This window comes from Protopterus annectens, chromosome 2.part2 (genome assembly GCF_019279795.1).
Source record: "Protopterus annectens isolate FY-2018-M chromosome 2.part2, PAN1.0, whole genome shotgun sequence".
Lineage (NCBI taxonomy): Eukaryota > Metazoa > Chordata > Ceratodontiformes > Protopteridae > Protopterus > Protopterus annectens.
This window is the reverse complement of record NC_056730.1, coordinates 950,679,119-950,701,294: the sequence shown is the minus strand read 5'-3', so window position 1 is coordinate 950,701,294 and position 22,176 is coordinate 950,679,119. Positions and strand designations below refer to the sequence as shown.

Sequence of the window (22,176 nt, the reverse complement as noted above, 5' to 3'; positions counted from 1 at the left end):
GCTTAACATGGAAATCTAGACCATGATCAAATCAACCAGAGGTAAAAATAGCCACCTAAGTGAAGTATAACCACAGAGCTTTTTTTTTTTTTTTTTGACTATTTTAGAAACCTTAGAGTCAATGGCCAGCACAAGGCAGAACTAGTAGTAAATATCATTAAATAGTTAGACCCACAGATCATAGCCAGTCTGCTAGCAGTAAAATTTGCCTCAAACTTTATCGCACCTGTACTCGTATACCTGTATCTGTGCCCCCCCCAAATTTCCCAAGAACAAGTCCTTAGGGCACTTTACAAGGTCAGGAACACTACTTTAATTTGGCCAGATAACATTCCAGGCTGCCTAATAACCAGCTTGCAACAGGACTTGTCATACTATTCAGTATCAGCCTCCTAGCAGGCTTCTTGCTGGATGAATGGAGAATAGCAACAGTCATTTCCTTGCACAAAGGTGAGGTGTCAACAGGCCCAGTTAATTAACAATCCATAAGTCTGACCAATCTTATCTGTAAGGCTATTGTAAGATCATTATAAAATTAATAAGACTATTGTAAGATCATTATAGAATTAATTAATAAGGACATAACTAAACTACAGATTCCTGACCCAAGCCAGTTTGGATTCATCAGTAGCAGATCCTGCCTACTCAACCTGGTCGACTTCCTCTTGAAGGTAGTTGTGTCAGTGGATGAGGGCAAATCAATACACACCCCATGCCCAGGCCTTGCAAAGACATTCAGCACCATCCCATGTTTGGGTATCATAAATAAACTCTCCCAGCAAAATGCAACTCCCTGTGTAGCTTGCTATATAGCAGATTGGCTCACTAATAGATCACAGGAAATTATGGCTGCTCTACCTACTCCCAGTGATGTGCTACTAGAGGTATACCCCAGGGTTGAGTCCTTGGGCCACTGCGTTATGGCTTTTATGTGTTGGAGTTTAAATCACAAGTTATGAGTTAATGGCTGACCAAGTCTGCAGATGACTGAAAACTTGGTATCATCATAAACTGCCCAGAGGACACAATGATCCTCCAAGAGAATCTTTCCCAAACAAATAGTTGCTCAAGGAGGATATTCATAAGATTTTGTTATGCAGCTTCAGCAAGGAGGATGCCACACACATCAGTATAGCTCATTGTGTTGCTGTGTTAGCTAGAGCCTCAGGCTGATATGTATGTCTGTGTAAGATGCCATAGTAAAGTTGTCCTCTTTGAAGGAGGAACTCTGGAACAAAATCATGCATGCTCATTTACTGGAGGTAGTGCCCTTTTAGCCCTGGCTGATGACACATCTGTGGAGCTGTTATTCCATTTTAGTCGCAGTTTATTCTTCAGTGTGTTCAAGCTTGCACTTTTAGATTGCACTGCTGATAAGAAATTCCCTGGCACTGGCCCAAATCATTTTTAGGGACCCTGCAGCCAGTCCCTGCACTGGACACTCCATTCTGTTGAATTGTTGCAAAACGCAAGTTAGGCCTGGAGCTCCCCCTACTGCATCTTTGGGTGGCTGGGTTGAAACATTGGCACTTAGCAGTGCTTTGTGATGTGCTGTTACCCTAGGCAGTAGAAGCAGTGCCAGTATGGCTCTTGATTCATGATCTGGCAGTGATACACATCCCTTGTTTGCTTGCATTTCTTGAGGGTTAAATGCAATAACATGTCATTGAGTTTCTGAACTGAGATCCAGGTTGTATGATTAACAGATAAAGAATGGTACAAGTGTTCGGCATGCTTTCCTATCACAATGCATCATGTCACAGAATGCTCTGTCTTGATTCAGGTGCTTGTTTGAGTTATGGAAGCAAATGGCAAAACGGTGAGATGTTTTTATAATAGCAGAAGACATAATGCAAAACAAAAAAACCCACAGAGAATGACTTTTGTATCAGATTTGCTGAATGTATTTTTGGTTCTGTGTCAAGAATCCTAAATGTACTTAATACTAAATGCTTTATGTATGAAAAATGGAACAGATAAATACCAAAAACACCACCACAGAACACAGCGAGACTAAATCCAGAATCATAAGATGTTTGTGTTTCACTGTTTCAGTCATCACACTTGGGTTATCTGCCTGCAGGTAGCACTCGGCCTGAATACCAGAAACTTAGTATTTCTGCGTCGATTACTGTCGCTCCAGGTCTGACATCATGGGGTATAAAAACAGGCAGCCGATGCCATTACATCAGTCTTTCTTGCCGAGGAGCCCGAAACAGAAGCAGTTTGCAGGAGTGCAGGTCGGCCGCTACCTGAGTTTTTGTTTCTGAATTGAATCATCCTGAAGTCTTCTAAAGTGAAGTACCCCGTTGGGGATCCTTTTATCTTGCTCTGACCAATGTCAGAAAAAGTTAACAATTGTCTCGCCTGTGGAAAGCAAATACCACACCAAGATTTCCATTCTTACTGCGTCACCTGTTTAGGCCCAGACCACGACGTACCTCCCTGTCAGTTTTGTGCTTTGTTCAATGCCCGAACTATTCGTCGTCGGGCCCTTAAAGTCGCTAAATACTTTTGCTGTCAATCTCCGCATTCCAAAATGGCTTCGGTAAGCCATCCGACTTCCGATCTTCTGAAAAAACGTAAGGATAAAGAAAGAGACAGACCGTACAGGTCCAAAACTGCCGACGATGCTTCCGTTAAGCTAGTCGCCACTTTGCCGGTACTCAGTGAGGTGCTTTCGCAGCCCCTGATGCTCACTTCGATGGATTTGCAGGCCACTACCGAGACCCGTTCGGAGTGCAGTATGTCGTGAGACTCTTCTTTGACTACGGAACCTGCGGATGTCACTACTTTGAATGGGTCCAGAGCTGCTGTGCAGGCACCAGCTTCTGAGGAAGTTCTTCGTACTACCGATATTCGACACAAACTGACTACTTCTTTCACGTCTTCAGTTCTGTCTAAAACTACCAAGTTTCTAAGGCCAAGAGTACGAGCTACGCCTGAAAAAACGATGACCCTAGCTCAAGCACATGCTTCCTTGCCACAATATCAAATGCTTAAAATGGCAGAAGACCCGATTATGCTGATTAGGGGAAGCCAGCCTTTCCCTGCTAAGAGAGACTTGTCCCCAGCAGCTTTAACAGACCAAGAGTCTGACGACTCTGAGGTTTCTAAATATGCAGACATGCCTTTATCTGCTTAGGAGGATTCAGATGCATAGGAATCCATTCTCTCTGCTTCTCCTCCAGAGGATTTTTCTTTTGGTGAAATCCTACATACTTTAAGAGAGCATTTCCACTAGGAATGCCAAGACTGTCCTCAGTCCAAAAAGAGACTCAGAGAATTTTTAGATTTGCCCACAACATAGATATTTAGCAATTTCCCCAGTTCTGGATGATGTCTTTATGGAATCCAGTCTAACTCCTTATACTTTACCCCCTGCCCCTAGGAAACCAGAAAGGTACTACAGAAGTCCTGACTCTCACAAATTTATTTTCCAAAATCCTACTGCTGACCCAGAGGTCGTCTGCCAGAGGCCTAAAGGTATAAAAGCAACTACAGCTAAGAATCCCACCCCTTCGGACAGGGATTCCAGAGCTTTAGACAGATGGAGTAAAAAAGTATACACCTCTGCAACTCTCGCCATTAGGGCATTGAATTGCCAGTTTCACTTGCTGAAGTACCAGCAATATATTGTGGAACTTATTAAGCAAAAATTAGCTACCTTTACAGACTGTGCAGAAAATAAAGAATTACAAGAGCTTATGCATTTCTGCAAGCCAAGTCAGCAAGCATAATTTGCAATGTGGCTTTGACGCCCTAGAAGCATCTTCTAGGGCAGCAGTCCCTGGTTCTGTACTGATAAGGCATGCTTGACTTAAGGAGCAGACCTTGCCAGACCATGTCAAATCAAAATTACTAGACTCTCCTTTGAACAAGGACAATCTGTTTGGCACCAAAGCAGAAGAGTTTCTTGAAAAGATGGAAGAAAAAGCTAAATCTATGTAGACAGTCAAAGATTTCTTGCAAGTACAGCCTCCCAGATTCAGTAAGCATTGCCCCTTTCCGGCCCCCTCAAGGCCATCCCAAACTAGACCCAGGGGAAACAGACCCCCCCCCCCCCACTACAGTCTCAGGGTATGCAGAGATCTAAGCAATAGAGTGCCTCCACTTCAAAAACAGGGAGTGCTAAGCCACCCACTTATGGAAAGAATTCACAATGACTTCTCAACTCCACACCTCACCTCTGCCCAACTGCTCGTACCCCTAGGAGGAAAACTTGCCCATCATGCAAAAAAATAGACTTCTGTCACCAAAGACCAATGGGTCCTCAACATTGTATCCCAGGGGTATAAATTTTACTTCCACTCACTGCCAACCCCAAAAGGGCTCCCAGACATTCCTCCAAACCAGTGGGCAGAGTCACAAAACCAAGTTCAATCCCTGCTCTCCGTAAGGGCAATTCAAGCTGTTCCTGCAGGACAGATAGGTCAAGGGTTCTATTCTAGACTTTTCCTGGTACCCAGAAAAGAGGGCACTTGGCGCCCAATCCTAGATCTTTCCATTCTAAACACCTTCCTGGTGGTACCAAAATTCTCACCCTTCAGCCGCTTCTTCTTATGCTGGCCAAAGATGCCTGGTTAGCCACCCTAGACCTAAAAGAAGCCTATCTGCACATCCCTATCAGGGACTCATGCAGGAAATGCCTATTCTTCAGGGCAGGATCTATGCATTATCAGTTCTCTGCACTTCCCTTTGGCTTATCCACTGCTCCCAGAGTATTCACAAAATGCCTGGCTCCAGTCATTGCCTACTGCAGACGGAGAAAAATTCAAATTTATCCGTACTTGGATGACTTCCTGATTCAGGCAGACAGGAAATACTGTTGCAGCACCTGACATTTGTAAAGAACCTTCTAACCTCCCTGGGGTACACTATCAACGAAAATAATTCAAAACTAGTCCCCAGTCAAAAGATTGTATTCCTGGGAGCAAGTTCAGACACAGCATCTCAGATGACATTCCTTACTCCAGAAGAACAAGCCTATCTGACAGGCTACTTCACTCAAATGGCCACCAGAACCCAGCTATCCGCAAGGAAAATCCTGCAGGCCCTAGGGTTCATGGCCTCTTACATCTTACTAATTCCATATGCCAGACTGCATATGAGGAAAATTCAGTGGTGCTTAAAAAGTCTTTGGTGCCAACATTCTTAGGACCTGGAAACTGTCATTCCTATCATACCTTGTCTAAGGACAAAGTTTCTTTGGTGGGCAGCAGCATGCAACCACAACAAGAGACTTCCCTTTACTCAGCCCCACGTCGCCCAGACCCTAACCACAGAAGCTTCAGACTATGCCTGGGGGGCACACCTGGACCACAAGTGCATTCAGGGCCACTGGAGCCCAAGTCAAATTTATCTGCACATCAACCAAAAAGAGATGCTAGCTTTTCAGCATGCTACGACAGCTTTCAGATCCCTACTCTCACCAGGACCCTTGCTAATAAAAACAGACAACACCACAGTTATGTGGTACATCAACAAGCAGGGAGGAACCCACTCTGCAGGCTAGCCATGGCCCTGTGGAACACGGCCTTGGACATTCAGGTCTATCTGCAAGCTCAATTCTTGCCAGGCAAACAAAACTCACTGACAGACGACTTAAGCAGACATCTCCTACACTTACACGAGTGGCATTTAGAGCCCAGCACCTTCAGCCTTCTAATCCAGAAATGGGGGACCCCAGAGGTGGACCTCTTTGCCTCCTCCTGCAATCATCAGCTCAGCAAATTCTGCACCAGGACACCTCACAGCAGGGCCTGGAAAGTGGATACCCTATCCTTCAAGTGGGAAAACCTCTCAATCTGTGCATTTCACCCTCTGCCCCTTCTCTCAAGAATATTACTCAAGATCAGGCAGGACAGACCAAGGACAATCCCGATTGCCCTGGACTGACCACACCAGCACTGGTACCCACTACTACGCAGCCTGTCACTGGTTCCACCCTGGCACCTACCCCAGAGCCCAACCCTCCTCACTCAGCAGGGGGGACAGATCTTGCATCCGCAACTGCAAACCCTGAATCTTGCAGCCTTGCTTATTCCTTGAATCCCCCCCCCCCCCATTGACCATCCTAAGCAAGCAGGTGCTGGACATCATCCTTGAAGCCAGAAGACTCAGTACAAGGAAATCCTGTGCTAATAAGTGGAAAAGGTATTGCTCCTGAATTCAGTCTAAAGGAGAGGACACAGCACTGCCTTCCCTACCTCTAATCCTGGATTACTTAGCAGATCTACTCCACAGAGGCCTTTCCTTCTCCTCCATTAAGATCCATGCCTCTGCCATCTCGGCTCTTTACAACACTGAGCCACCTCTCTTCTCTCACCCTCTCATCAAACAATTAATGAGAGGGGCAGACAACTTAAGGCCACCAAGAAGAGCACCCCCCCCCCTGCTTGGGACCTTAACTTTGTACTGAAAAAGCTCACGCTACCCCCCTTTGAGCCTGAGTTAAAATTCCTCCCTTGGAAAACAGCCTTGCTTCTGGTCATCACTTCAGTTAGAAGAGTGTCTGAGCTTCATTTTTCATGCTGACAGGGTCTCCCTCAGGAGTAATCCTTCCTTTATGCCTAAAGTAGTGTCCAGTGTGGCTCTCAACCAATCTGTCCATTTGCCAACCTTCTTCCCTAATCCTCAAAATAAAGGAAAAAGTTTCCTACACTCCTTGGACGTGCACAGACAGCTCAGATTCTACCTGGATTGGACTAAGCCCTTCAGGAAATCTGACCAGTTACTACTCAGTTTTGCACAAGGGGCAGAGGGCAAGGCCATTTCAAAACAGACAGTTTCCAAATGGATAGCACACTGTAAACATTTCTCCTACAAACACCATGGGAAATCAACCCCTCAGGGGGTCAGAACACATTCCATTAAGGCAGCCTCTACCTCTACAGCATTCCTCAGGGGAGTCCCTACCAGGGACATTCTGGAAGCTGCTGCTTCACCAAGCATTACCACCTGCCTATCTTTTCCAAAAACAGGGAGGGTTTTGCAGCAGCAGTCCTGCAGGGGATACTAGCCAGCCCAAACTCTTCTTGACTGCCTCCACCCCTTCTTCAGCTTTAGGAATCAACCCAAGTGTGATGACTGCAACAGTGAAACACAAAGAACATGGTACAGTTGTGTACACCTACCATAAATGTAGATGTTTGAGTGTATTCACTGTTGCAGTCCTGGTTTCCCTCCCTCCAGCCCCCTTCTCTCTCCTCTCTGTGTATATTACTCTCCCCTTACAGGGGTATTGGTATTTACTTTTTACTGGTGGTGGGTTTCCCACCATAGCTTAGCTCCCTATTGTTGGGCTCCTGACATTTGGGGCAAGAAAACCTGATGTAATGGCGTTGGCTGCCTGTTTTTATACCCCTGACGTCAGACCTAGAGTGACAGTAACCAACGCAGAAATACTAAGTCTCTGGTATTCAGGCCGACTGAGGGGTACCTGCAGGCAGATAACCCAAGTGTGATGACTGCAACAGTGAATACACTTGAACATCTACATTTATGGTAAGTGTACACAACTGTATTTTTATGTGAGGACATACTAAGCAGGCTACCTTGTCTGAAAATATAAGCCTGCTTGCAGAAAAGTACTAATTCATATAGTAAATTTCTGCAGAAGGAGCAAGCCCACATTCACCACCCATGTTGAGGGATGTTCCTCACCAAATTGTTTATTGACCCTATCTTCACGACACAGCAACATCATAATTGTTATGCATGGCAGGGCACTTTGAGAGGTAAGGGGAAGGCTGCCTTCCAACAAAAGCCAGATGAGTTGTTTAGGAATTTAAGTAAGATTTATGCCCACATACTGTAATGTCACATATGCTTGCCATGTAGAGTATCATGTATTACTGCTGTATGATTGATACTGTAGCACTTTCCCATGTTTATATAATGCATCTTAGTGATTTGCCAATATTCAAAAACGTACTTTAGCACCACAGCATGCAGTGCATAAACCAGCTAATAGTACTTTTCCCCATATCAGAACATTTCTGTCATCTTCTTCATTTTAAAATATGTGGTTTCCTTGCACTGATTTCATACTAAAGAACAAGGAAGTTTTACCTCCGTGATGTTAGTATAGGTTAACATCTGTTACACTGATGGACTTTAATGGTCCCAACACTACTCATGGGTGAAGGTGCTGCATTCAAGTCTATGGACATACCAAATGTTAAACTATAGTAACATCACAGCTGGAGAAACTTAAAACATTTTTTGGGCCATGGTGTAATAAAATGTTTCTGAAGCCTTTTATTAAAAAATAGACCAAAACAATAAATGCAAGTAGGAAAATCCATTGCTGCACTTGAGTCATCAAGTGCCGCTATGTACATAGAATCATTGTCAGATCACTTTACCTCATTCCCTGCAAATAAGCAGTGGACATTTGTACTTGGGCTTCCAATAGTTGCATCCTGAAACCATTTTCAAACTCAAGATCTGAAGTAGGGACTTCATTTGTCAGCAACCTTTGGGTCTTGGATCCAAGCTGGCAACTTATTTTACAGCTTATAGATCCGAGCTCCTAGCTCCTCCCCTTACCCATAATTCCCTGCCAACCCTGATTGACCTCGGATCTAGTTTGCCGCTCTTAGAAGAGACAGCTGGATTTTAGAGCTCCTGGCGACTTACCAGATAAGTCTTCAAAAACTTGTCAAAGTAGAAAATTTTTTGATTTAATTGAACAGTATGTGTGGTTTAGGATCCCTTTTCGTTAATTTTATTATTTTTTAGTGTAATTCCTCCCCTCGCTGGTTTGTAGAGTGTGTGTGTGTTTTGTGTTTTTGGGGCCTGGTGTGTTTGTATAGTTTACTTTATTTTTTCTAATGTCGGAGGCCCCAAAACCCATTTTTTCTAAGTGCACCGAGTGTGGCCATAAGCTTTCACCGGCGGATGACCACACTCTGTGTGTTCGGTGCCTTGGGGTTGAACACCTGTCTTCTGGGTGTTCCATTTGCGCAGCATTCAACCCCAGGGCACTGAAAGAGCGGAGGTCGAAGCTGGTTCTGGCGGGACTTTTGTCCCCGGATCCGGCTTCGGCCTCCGGTACTCCCGTAGCTCCTCCTCAGTTCTCGGTGGTAGCCACTGCTGCCCCCCTTCCCCCGGCCGGGACTCAAACTCCCACTAAGTCGCCGGAGGAAAGGGAGGCCAGGAGGGAGAAAAGGAGGGAGAAGCACCACAAGAGGTGGGCTGAGGCCTCCGCTTCGGCCCCCCAGCTAAGCGGGCTTCACCCTCCATGGCTTCCAGGTCCCCTCCTCCTCGGATCCGATCCCCTTGCTTTTCCCTGGGACCCGAGGAGGAGGAGACCCGATGTCCGTCGAGGTCATCGAGGCGGCATTCCCGGCCCACCTCGGTGGCCTCATCGAGATCTACTTAGTCTTTCTGATGCAGACTTTGACCGGATGATGAGAAGGTTCATCCAGGCCCAGCTGCAGATGGGAGTGCTCTTGCCTCCCCCCCCCCCCCCTTCGGGGGGGGGCTAAACACCTTTTTTTTTGCCCCGATAGCTCCTTCTCCGACCTACTTCCCGGGTTTGGAGCGCTCGGAGCAGGGCAGCGTTGGAGCTGGGGGTGGGTTGGCACCGACAGTACTGGGTACTTCAGATCCGACCCTGCCCTCGAGTCTGTCGGGTCCTTTGTCGGATCCGACCTCTCTGAGCCATGGGCCGAGCTTCGGATCCGAGGGATTCAGTGTGCCTTCGGCTCCATCCAGGTCGGAGCACATGGGTCCTTCGGATCCGATGGCCTCGGCGCCGGTTCCGATCCCTTCATCGGATCCGAGTGGGAGTCGGCTTTCAGACCCCAGGGAGAGCGGCTCCCCCTCGGCCTTCGATGCAGTGGCGAGGGCTCTGTTGAGAGCATCCGGACCCCCGGTCCTTGCATCGGCTCCACCCTGCACTCCCTCTCTGCTGGGTCAGGCTTCCATCACCCGGCCACAGGGACAGCCTGCTTCGATGTCCCAGGTTGTTACACTGGAACAGGATATTGCTGGTGAGACCTCCTTGGACAGTCCCCCCGAGGAAGTGCCTCACAAGCATAAGTGTAAGAGGAGACACATGGACTCCCACGAGTCCTTAACAGAGGACACGGACTTAGATGAAGGGGAATGCTCCCCAAGGTCACCCCCCCCCCAAGGATGTCTCCTTTGGAGACATCATGGAAATGCTCAGGATCAGGGGGGGTGGTCTGCCCCCAAGGCTTCCTCCGACGAGTCCGTGTTCCTGGAGGCATTGGAAGCAGGCCCATTTACCTCTTGGGTGTCCCCTCCGGCCGACCCTCTGGTGGACCTTATCACCACCAGGGCGTGGAAGGAGCCGGACACTGTGGAGCCAGTCCCCAAACGCCCGGATAGAATTTTGAGTCCCCCTGCAGACCAGTCCCATTGGAGCAAGGGTCCCCCCGTAGATGCCATGTTGATGGCGGCAGCCACCAAGAGGGAATTAGCTCAGGAGAGCCCCTCTGTCCATCCACCGAGCAAGGAGTCCCGCTCGATGGATCGCCTCGGGAAGCGGGTATTTAGTTCAGCGACCTTCTTAGTAAGGTCCCTGAACTACATGGCACATATCAGGATGCAGCAAGATCTTATCAAAGAATATGCTGCTTCCCCCCCAGAGTCCATGTCGACGGAGGACAAGCAGTTGTACTCCACTCCTATGGCCACTCTAAGATCTGTTTCAAATACCTATATGCGGCTTTTGTCCCACGCCACAAAGGGAGCCGCTAGAGCCAGCGGAGCGGGTCTAGTCATGAGACGTCAGGCCTGGCTCCGGCATTGTGACTTCGCGGAGCCCTTTAAGGCGTCCTTTGCGAATGCCCCCTTTGATGGTTCTGCCTTGTTTGGCAAGACCGTTCGCGAGACACTTGTCCAGAGCGAAAAGGATGGGAAGACGTTGTCTGCCATCAGAGTCCGCTTCTCTGCTCCCCAGAGGTCCTTCTCCAAGAACCAAAAGGGACAGAAGAAGATGTGGTTCTGGAAATCGCAACATTCCCATCCTGTTCCGGACAACCAGTCCTTCCGTGGCAGAGGAGGACAGGGAGGACGCCGCCCTAGAGGCAGAGGGGCCCCGAGAAATTTGGGGTCCAGAGAAACCTTCTCTGATCAGCCCACGCAGCAGCCCTGAGGGGTTGCCCGACTGCTCCACTCTGGAGGCAGTCGGGGGGCGCTTCTCGAAGCACCTGACGGCTTGGGAGTCCATTACGTCAGATCGCTGGGTGCTTCGTATCATATCCAGAGGTTACAAAATTCCACTGCACCATGTCCCCAGACTCAAAAACCTCCCCGATGTACCCACCCGATCAGAGGGAGGCGGCAGCTGCAGAAATTCAGCAGCTGCTAGAAAAAAGAGCCATCCAGCCCGTCCCACCAGATCAGCTCGGATTAGGGTTTTACTCCAGGTTCTTTCTGGTGCCAAAAAAGATGGGGGACTTGAGACCGATTCTCGACCTTTCACTCTTGAATTTGTCAGTAACCAAAGAAAAATTCTGGATGGTCACCCTTCAATCCATTCTCCCCCTCTTGCGGGAGAGCGACTGGATGTGCTCAGTAGACCTTAAGGATGCGTACTACCACATTTTAATGGACAGACGATCCAGGAGGTTTCTCCGCTTCTGGCTGGGAGCCAGTCACTATCAGTTCAGGGTCCTCCCCTTTGGTCTCACCACAGCCCCCAGGGTGATTACCAAAGTGATAGCTGCCCACCTGAGACTCCAGGGAATGCAGGTCTTCCCGTACCTGGACGACTGGCTTCTGTCCGCCCCAACAAGGCATCTACTCTGCGCAGCCCTAAATTACTTTCTCCGGCTAGCTCCCCAACTAGGCATTACAATCAACATGGACAAATCCTCCCTTGCTCCGACACAAGTGATAGATTTCATAGGGGCCAAACTAGATGCGAGAAGTCTGCGAGCGTTCCTCACTTCGGAGCGACTTCAAAACCTGAGGCTTCATGTGCGGGCCATCCTCCAATCAAAAGCCCCACCGGCGGAATTGGTCCTGAGGGCGCTAGGCTCCATGGCAGCAGCAATAATTCTTCTTCCATGCGCTCGTCTGAATATGAGGGTGCTACAGTGGACCCTTTTAGTCCAATGGTCCTTTCAGTTTCTCCCCCTCAGTCACCCTATCTCACTCAGCAGGGCTTGCAGAAGGGCCCTCTTATGGTGGCTCCAGTCCCTGGACCTCCATACGGGACGACCCTTCTGCACGCCGCCTCCCCTTGCCACGGTGACCACAGATGCCTCTCGCCTCGGGTGGGGGGGGGCATTGCTCAGGCAAAACGGTCCAAGGCACGTGGAAAGACACAGAGACCTCCTTGCATATCAACGTTCTGGAGATGAGGGCAGTGCTGTTGGCGTTGCAAGCACTTCAGAACCTTCTCCCCGTAGGAACTATTGCGATACAGACAGACAGCATGTCAGTTGTCTGGTACATCAACAAACAGGGGGGAACCAGGTCCTGCCCTCTCTGTCGAGAGGCCATGAGGGTGTGGGAATGGGCGATCTCCACCAACTGCTTCCTTATCGCAACGCACATTCCGGGACGGTCCAACATTCTGGTGGACAAGCTCAACTGCACTATTCTTTCCCCTTACGAGTGGTCTCTCAATTCCCAGGTAGCGAAGCGGATTTTTGCCGAATGGGGGCAACCCTGCTGCGATCTTTTTGCCACTCCCTCAAACACGAAATGCTCCAGCTTCTTCGCTGTGATTCCCCCCCTCGGGGAAACCCCGAGAGACACTCTAGTGTATGCTTGGCCTCCCGGTCTACTTTATGCCTATCCTCCTCTACCCCTGATGCTGAAACTTATACAGAATGCCTCTCGGTTGGGGAGCAGAATGATCCTCATTACCCCATTCTGGCCTCATCAAACTTGGTTCCCTTACCTGTGGTCTCATCTGGTGAATCCTCCCTGGATTCTGGATCCCATTCCAGATCTAATATCCCATCCCTTAGGTCTACCGACCCCGAATCTGGACAACCTGAAGCTGACAGCTTGGCTGCTCCAGTTCCACTCTTAGTCAGGACTCCCGGCATCTCTTCACCAGTTAAAGCCATCTTGGTGGCAGCACATAAACCTTCCACTAGAAAAGTCTATCACAGTAAATGGAAGCGTTTTTCCATCTGGGCGGAACACCATAACATAGATCCCTTCACGGCTTTGTTGCCGTCCGTCTTGGATTTCCTCACCAGACTTTTTCAACAGGGAGCTAGCTGTTCTACGGTCAGGGTTCAATTGGCAGCCATTTCTCATTACCATGTGGGACACGAGACAGGTCCCTTGATGACTGCGAAATTATGTAAAACCTTCCTCAAGGGTACTTTCCTGCTCAGGCCTCCTGTCAAGGAAGCTGTACCCCCTTGGGATCTATCACTAGCCCTTCAAGCCTTGACTGCCCCTCCCTTTGAACCAGCTGCCTCGGCGGAACTTAAATACCTTTCCTGGAAAACGGCGTTCCTTGTCGCCATCACTTCAGCGAAAAGAGTTTCCGAACTTCAGGCCCTTTGTGCAAAACCTCCCTACTTGATTTTTCATAAGGATAGAGTGTACCTCAGGACCAATCCCTCCTTTCTTCCTAAGGTGGCCTCAGAAACCAATATCAATCAGTCCATTAACCTGCCAGTTTTCTTCCCTAAGTACCAGAATAAAGGAGAGTACAAGCTACATTCCTTAGACGTGCACAGACAACTGCACTTCTACATTCATAGGACTGCTGGTCACAGACAATCCGATCAGTTGTTCATTTCCTTTTCCAAATTCAATTTGGGTAAAGCTATTTCTAAGGTCACCTTATCATGATGGATTTCACAGTGTATTCTTCTGACCTATGAAACTTCGGGGAGGCCCGCACCTCAGGAGTCTGCGCATTCTACTCGCTCCATATCTACTTCTGCCGCCTTTAGATCTAGAGTATCTTTGGATGATATTTGCTCTGCAGCCACTTGGGCCTCATCTCATACCTTTATCAACCATTATAAGCTGGACGTCATTTCCAGAGGGAGAGCATCCTTTGGCTCCGCAGTGCTCCGGAACATCCTTCCATGATGGCCCCCCAAGATTCAGGTAGCTGTGGACTCTGTCCCAAAGGTTGCTGACAAATGAAGTCCCTACTTCAGATTAAGAAGTTATGTACTCACCATAACGTTCCATCTGAGTAGGTGACTTCATTTGTCTGCAACCATCCCCCCCCTCCTTCCCCCTGGCCTTCAGAAGTTAATTCTTGAATGTCCTTTCTTGGTCCCTCTCGGGACACTTTTGGTCTGAATTTTGGTATAAGGGCAAACTTGATCTGAGGTTAATCAGGGTTGGCAGGGGATTATGGGTAAGGGGAGGAGCTAGGAGCTCGGATCCATAAGCTGTAAAATAAGTTGCCAGCTCGGATCCGAAGTCAGATCCAAGACCCAAAGGTTGCAGACAAATGAAGTCACCTACTCAGATGGAACGTTATGGTGAGTACATAACTTCTTATTTACCAGCCTCATAGTTTTAACAAATGTTCTTCTCCCTAGATCTAGAAGTATTACTAAAGACTTAGCAAATTGTTCAGCACTAGCTAATCTTTTGCTTTGGGCACATTTGTTAGATGTTGGGTCTTAAACTAGATTTTATGTTACTATAAGCACATTAAGTATTACTGTCTGTCATTTTTAAACAAGTTGCAATACTTCAGTAACCACTCAAGCTACCCAAATACCATCAACAGCATTTTGTTCATCCAGCTCTTAACTTTCATATGAGGCTAAGCAATTCTGTCAGTACAGTTTGATTACCAGAATACTTAAAGAAATGTGAAATTTCTGACAGTGTAAAGGGGGGGACTATATGAACATTTAATATCCTTTTAGTTGCACTTGACAGAGGTTAGTGCCATTCCTTTTGTGTCACCTATCATTTAAGCTTTGTGTTGAAATCTTTCAACTGATTGCATATAGCATGATTTTGGAATTAATGTTAACATAATCGTAGGTGACTAGTGGCAACAGTAGGATTTACTAGGATTTAATAATCTGGATATTGTAAGGTCACTTGCTGTTTATTAATATATTTTACCAGTTGTGACTTCATTGGTACTGCTCTTCATATTGTGAACATCAGTATTTTGAATTGCATTTCAGCATGAGCTTTGGGTGGAAGTAGTGTTTGTAATTACAGTGGTGAGCACTTTTTCTAAATAGGAAATAAGTTAAAAGTAACATGCATACTCAGATGCAGTGTGTCTATTGCTAATATACATTTAGGTTTGGTCTTATGGCCTTCAGGGAAGCTAAGAGTCAGCATTTAGTTTTCGGCGTTTCAATGTTTGGCTTCTGATGCAGTATCCTTATTTCCTTATATTTTTTTACCGTTTTATTGATCAGGATGGTCTTTTGGGCAACACTCAGTCTTCAGAGTTGTTCAATCTTCAGTCCAAAGCAAGATCTCATTTCACACTTAGGCATCATCAGTTGAGCTTTGAATTCTAAAGCAGTTGTCTACTGAAAGGCCACCCGTTCTCGTCTTTTTCATTGACGGGAAGACATTTGTAAAAGAAAGGAGCATGTCGTTTATCCTGATTTTCTTTCCCACCACTTGAAGTTTGTGAAAATAGCTCAACTGTTCCTGCAATTGCACTATGTTCTTATTATTTTATTGTTGTTCATGTAGCAAGAAGCTACCTTAACAGGATACAATGTGCTGCCTCTTTGCATGATATCCTAACAGGATAAACAGTGGGGGGTTCCAGAGGGGCAGTTTTAGTTTAAGTACTTGTAGATTAGATGGTGGTTATGGATAAGGGCTTTAAAAAGTGCATTGCTTGTAGGCATAAGCTTCCATATCGGGGTGCCCATGAGCAATGCTTGTACTATTTGCAAGAGATTTGGTTTTCATGCCATTAATGAAAGGAGGGCTAAGTTGATGTTGAAGGGGTCTCCTTACTTCAGGTAACTCCTCTTTGGGCTTCTCTAGCAATGGAGACAAGTCAGGCCAAAAACAGGATGTTAAGGATCACAAAGTCTCCAAGAGGGGACCAGAAGAGGTTGTTCCCCTCTTCTGCTGTGACTCTTTCTTGCTTACTGGATCCGTAGGTCCCAAGACCCTTGAAATCCCTCAGTAACCACCTCAGAGGACAGTATCTTGGAGCTGATCCCCTTCAGCTCCCCTGCCTGTAAAGCCCATCTCCTTCAGCTCCATTACCTTAGAGGCCGTCTCCTTCGGCTCCGGTTGCTGGCAAGGCCCCTTCTTTGACATTTGCATTCCGAGCACTTTCCTGGAGAGAGGGGCTCCTTTGGAGCAGACGTTCCCCCCTTTCTCCTTCTTCTCCATTGCACTTTTCACCAGAATCCTTGTCATCTCCACTTCGAATTTGAACTTCTCTGGCTTGATCCATTAGCCAGACCCATTACCTGGTAGGCAATTTTCCAAACCTTCGTTGGTAGCTTGGGATCTTGAAGACATCAAATTGTAGCAGTTGATGTGGTCTTTTTTTTTTTTTTTTTACAGGTACAGATGGTGTTAAGCCTCATTCCATCATCTCCAGGCCCTCACTCCAAAGCTACAGCTCCAGTACCTCCCTCACATCCTATGGATCTGAGTTGTTCTAAGCCAGTTGTCTTCAATTCCAGTCTTGGCTTTGAGACAGGGAGTAATGGCTTTGGATTCCAGTGCATTCTTGGGGTCTTTGGACCCTAGGTCTGCTAGGTCTGGTTGCCCCACTTCTGCTTATGCTTTCGACATTGTACAAAGGATGTCCTCCTATAGGGAGCAGGAGTGGTCTAATAAAACTGGTGTCCCCCCTTCTTCCACATCTGAACCTGCGACTTAAACTCAGCTTGTTCCAGGACAGTTCACCCCAGGTGGTTTCCAGTCTTCCCGGTAGGGCACCCAGCCTTTTCCATCCCACCCACCCCCGGAGTGTCCGGGTGGTTAGTGTCCAGTAAGAGGTGGTGCAAGAAGAAGCACCTGGACTCACCTCAGTAATACCTCACTGAGGACACTGACCTTGAGGAAGGAGAGTGCCCCCCCAAATCCCCCAGTGAAGATGCCTATTTTGATTATATTTTAGAGCTTCACTAGAGCTCGAGTTGGATTGTTGAAGCCCCTTCTCAGGAGGAGTCAGTGTTTTTGGAGACCTTCGGGGTTGGCCCATCCATGACCTGTGTGATTCTCCTTCTGGATGCATTTACTGACTTGGTGTCCTGGTGAGCATGGAAGTAGTTCAATTAAAAAAAAAAAAAAGCCTGACAAGATCCTTGCCCCACCTAAGTATCTGCAACACTGGAGTAAGGGTCCTGCTGGGGATCCAGTCATTCTAATGGTGGCCAACTAAGGACATTTCAGAGGAGAGTTCCCTGGTTCATCCCCCATATAGAGTCTCGGACATTGGACTGCTTAGGGAAGCACGCCTATGTCTCAGCCACGTTCTCACTGAAGACATTAAATTGTCTTGCTCACTTGACAAGCTTCAGTGAGACATTGTCAGAATTGTCCAGACCAGCTAAGACACAGCAGACTCTGGACTCCCAGAAGACTCCGTTGTCCACCCACCAGTCCATTGCTAACATTTCAATGCATATGCTTTCTAACACAGCTGATGGCACATCCCAGACAGCAAGCGCCAGCATTGCTGTGCATCACCATACTTGGATGTGGTAGTGTGACTCTGTAGACTGCTGTAAGGTGCCCTTTATCAACTCCTCATTTGATGGCTAGTCTCTTTTTGGTCTGAAAGTTAAGGACACTTTAACCAGGAGTGAGAGAGATTGAAAGACACTGTCTGGATCTGTATGCCTTTGGAGTTTATGGCAGTGGGCAATTTCATCTCAGTGGTTTCTGATTGCAATGTACACCCCAGAGAAATCCAACATCTTGGTGGACAATTTGAGGAGAAACATTCTCCTTCCTCACCAGTGGACTCTGAATTTGAAAGTTGCTAGTAGGATTTTAAAGTTTTGGGGCACCCTGTGTTGCAACCTGTTTTCTTCCCCATAAAACACCAAATGCAACAGCTGTTAAGCCTTAATTCCTCCACAGGAAGAGTTGGCATGGGATGCTTTCCTGTATGCTTGGCCAACCGGGTCTTTTGTATGTGTATTCTTTTGACTCCATTAATAATAAAGTTTCTACAGAAAGCATCCCATTGCAGAGTGACACTAATCCTCATTGCCCCCTTTTGGCCTCAACAGGTATTGTTTTCCTTTCTTTGGTATCTTCTGAAGTACTCTTCTTAGGTCCCATTGGATCCCATGTCAGATCTGATTTTACACATAGTGGGCCTAGATCTGCCCAGGTTAACCTCTTAGTTTCTCTGATTCCCTTAATGGCCAGGAATCACAAGCTGTCAGTCTGAGTTTTACAGATATTAGCTTCTTCCCAGGAAATGCTTTCTTGTAAAGTGTGTGCTGGCAAGTGGAATCACTTCACCTTGTGGGCTAGCTCTCAGGGCTTGGGTCTTTTTTCAGTGCTATTGGAGGCTATCCTGGCACTTTCACATATTTGTTTAAGCTGGAGCCAGTTATTCAACTGTTAAAGTGCAATTGGCAGCTGTATCCAGTTTTTACATTAATTGGAATAATGTGCCATTGGCTGCCCTTAAGACCTCACAGGTCTTTCTCACAGGAACCTTTTTACTTCACCCTCCTGTCTGAGACCCTTTCCTACCTTGGAACTTGCCTCTCATGCTTCAGGTGCTGGCAGTGCCTCCTGAGCCCTCTGCTGCTGTTGATTTGAAATTGTTGTCTTGGAAGACTCTCTTCATGGTGGCCAGTACCTCTGCCAAATGTGTCAGAGATGCAGGCCCTCTCTCCTGTTCCTCATTATTTTGTGTTTCATTGAGGCAAAGTATCCCTTAGACCAGATCCTGCTTTTCTGCCTAAGGAGGTGTCAGAGAACAATTAGAAGCAGTCCATTCATCTGCTGGTATTTTTCCTGATTTTTCTAATAGAGATGAATATCTGATGCATTGTCTTGATGTCCATAGGCAGTTGAGGTTTTATTTGGACAGAATAAATTTTTTTAGAAAATCTAATCAGTTAGAGGTTAACCTTATCTAAGACTGAAATGGGTGCACCCCATGTTGCACGTGTATCTAAGGTTACACTATCCAATTAGCTGATTGTATTTCCTTTGGGTATAGTTTGAAGGGAGAATCTATGTCACAAACCCAAAGGTCATTCTTCCAGAGCTGTGGTTACTTCTGTAGTTTTTTCAACAAATCTGCTTTGGATGACATTTGTGTGGGTCATCACACATTCATATCCCACTTCAAATTGGATATTCAGTCCATACCAAGAGCTTTGTTTGGCTCCACCATATTGCACAATATTTTTCCATGAGACTGCCATAGGCTGTTATGTGGCTGAGGTCTGTGTCCCACATGTTGAACTCAGACAGAAAAGACAACATCGGATATGAAAGTTATGCCCTCACCATGACTGTAGATCTGTGTTGTCTGTTTCCATCTGGGTCAACCTTCCCATTCTCCTGTCCCTGCCTTCATGGCACTCATCTTGTTTAACAGATGACTGAGCTGGGAAAACTGCTTCTCCTCTTTTGTAGGTCGGAAGAGATCTGTGAACAGGTTTGCACCATAAAGCATTTTGGGAATAAGAGTTGACAAAATGTTTCTTTTGGTCTACTAGAAAACACGCACTTCACTGAGTAGGTTTCAAACGGCATAGATGTGATCATTGAATGTAATTGCAGACTGTTTTATGAAGCTGACTTGCTGCTGTTGAATTATTTTAAAGGGTTTGTTTGTTTTGTAGCGTCTACTTGTGCTTCACTTTTGTGTAGTGGTACATGGAGGGGGGAGGCAGAGTCCTATTCTTAAGAGTATAGCAAAAAAATAGGCTCCCTGTCGTAGTGTTACAAAGTCTGAAAATACAGAGCAAATGATGTTGTTCTCCTTCAAAATTTTTTTTCCAGAAGGACGGACACACCTGCTTCTCCCTCCCATCGATTCCTTTAACTTGTCAACTCAAAGATTGTCACACTTCAGAGAAATACAAAAAGAAAAATCTAGCGTTCTTATGGCATCATCAGCATAGCATAAGAGGAATGTTTGGCGGACATTTGGGAATTAGCCTGGAACAATCGGGCCCCACTGGATCAGCTGATGCAGTGTCTGTTGCTTTGTGATTTGATCTGCAGTGTGAATACCATGAGGATGTTATTGCACAACTGTGTAATCAGGAATGGAAGTGAAATATTAGGAGATGGAACTCTGAGAAGCCAGCCAGTCCCTGCAACAGAGCCTGCATTTGAACATTTTAGTACCATAAAGTTATCCAGAGGGCAAAGTTCCATTATCCAGTGCATTGCAATACAGGATATTCCAAAGTTATGGTATTATTTCCCATAATTTTACAGTGTTTGATTGCATCTCATTCACTACAGGAAACAATTATTAGAAAAATTGAGTACTGGATGCATCAAGAGTGCTGATTTATGTACAACATACCTCTCGACTGTCCAGATTTTTTCCTTGTGTCGATCTGTTCCTCATAAAATTTGCAGTTTTCTGGAAAATCACTGAAGATTGATGTCATTAAATAATGACATACTTTCAAGTGTCAAGACTTTATATCCCTCAGGAAATGCATGCTAATACAAAAGGTTATTCTATCACCTTTCTAATTTTATAAAAGCAATATTTAAAATCTGTCCCTATTTTTGCATCTTTGTCCCCCCATTATTTTAGACTTTTTGTCCAGATTTCTTGGGCTAAGAGGTTGAGAGGTATGATCTACAAGTTAACATTTTGTTGTTTTACTGATAGCCGTGACTAAAAATAAGCTGGAATAATATAAACCAGGCTTCTAACTAGCATTGAAATTAAACATGTTTGCATTTTAGTTCTCACTGATGCAAGCACAATCTAGCAACTAACATTGTCATCTGCATTTTTCTTCCTATTTTGAATCATAAGTTGAACACACATTGAAACTGAGGCCTGAAACTGTGGTTTGAAATGTTACAAGTAAGGGCTTCCCAAAGCATTAGTCTGTTTTGCAAGCTATTTTTCTCCATTTACGTATTAATGATAATTGTTTTTTTTTTCCAGCTGCATCTTAAAGCCATTGCTACAGAACCCAGATTATTAACAGAAACGACAAAAGTGTCTGAACAGCTTGAAGAAACATGGCTTCACATGCAGGCACTATTTAACCAGAGCATGTGCCTCTTGGGATACATGAAAAGTGCCGTACTATAATTTTGTTCATGTCACTGCATCATTTGTTTACATACATTTGGTACATCTAGTATAAAGACTTTGTGTGACTTGGAAGAACTGGATCAGTAATGCACACTATACATTGTGAAACTGTGTGAAGTAAGATTTCTCTACTGTAGAGATTCAGCCAGTTTCAACATTTGACAGGCTATAATAAATTTAACTGATTAAGCAAAATGTTCTAAAACAATTTTCCATTTGCCTATAACAGTTTTTATTAGAGGTTCATATCCTGTTGTGCCTTGATTTTCTGTATGATCTCATTTGGTTCATAAACTAAAATGCTTGCCACCATTCTAACAATTTCCAGATTGTGTAATTTATTTATTAGTAGTTACTGCAATATGTATATAGGTAGTGAATTATTTGAATATATTTTAATAGTGAAGAACTAATAAAGCCCTCACTGTGTAAATATACTGTGTTGCATTGTTTTTTTTGTAGGATAAAATCTATATTATGCTGAAAACCATACTTGATGTAATATAATCAGTCTGGTATTGGTATTTTGGTCTGATATAAAAATTCACAATTACAGATAGACACTTTCCCAGTTGAATTTCTTTATAGGGTTCCATCTGATTTTTTTTTTTTTTTTTTTTTGCCTACCTACGCAGATCATTTCAGCACATTTTATTTACAGAATTACTGAAGTGAGTGGGAGTCCTGTCAGCAGCAACGTTGATCTGGGAATGGAAACATCAGTTTTCATTGCCTTTTTAGCAAGTGCTGCATTTAAATAATTTCTCACATTTGCCTGTTGAGGGCTATTTTTAACAATAAACAGGCAAGTTGCTCCTCAAAAGCAATTTTAAATTTATTTGTACAAAGAAATTATCTCTTGCCTAAAGAATGCTGCTTTGTTTGACAAGAATAGTGTGAGCACGACTTGTATACTTCAGCTTGTTTTGCAAGCTGAACCTGAAACAACTCTTAAGTATGAAGTTAGGAAGGTAAGT

General features: G+C 45.6%; 1 protein-coding gene across 1 annotated transcript in view; it reads left to right on the top strand.

Annotated features, from left to right (window-relative positions):
* WDR36 (WD repeat domain 36) overlaps positions 1 to 21,636 on the top strand; it is a 1,582,076-nt gene extending 1,560,440 nt beyond the window's left edge. The window contains exon 23 of the mRNA XM_044064266.1: positions 21,047 to 21,636. Within this exon, the coding sequence (XP_043920201.1) occupies positions 21,047 to 21,196 (150 nt within the window). The 3' untranslated portion in view covers positions 21,197 to 21,636. The remainder of the gene's footprint in view (positions 1 to 21,046) is intronic.
* The last annotated feature ends 540 nt before the right edge of the window (positions 21,637 to 22,176 follow it).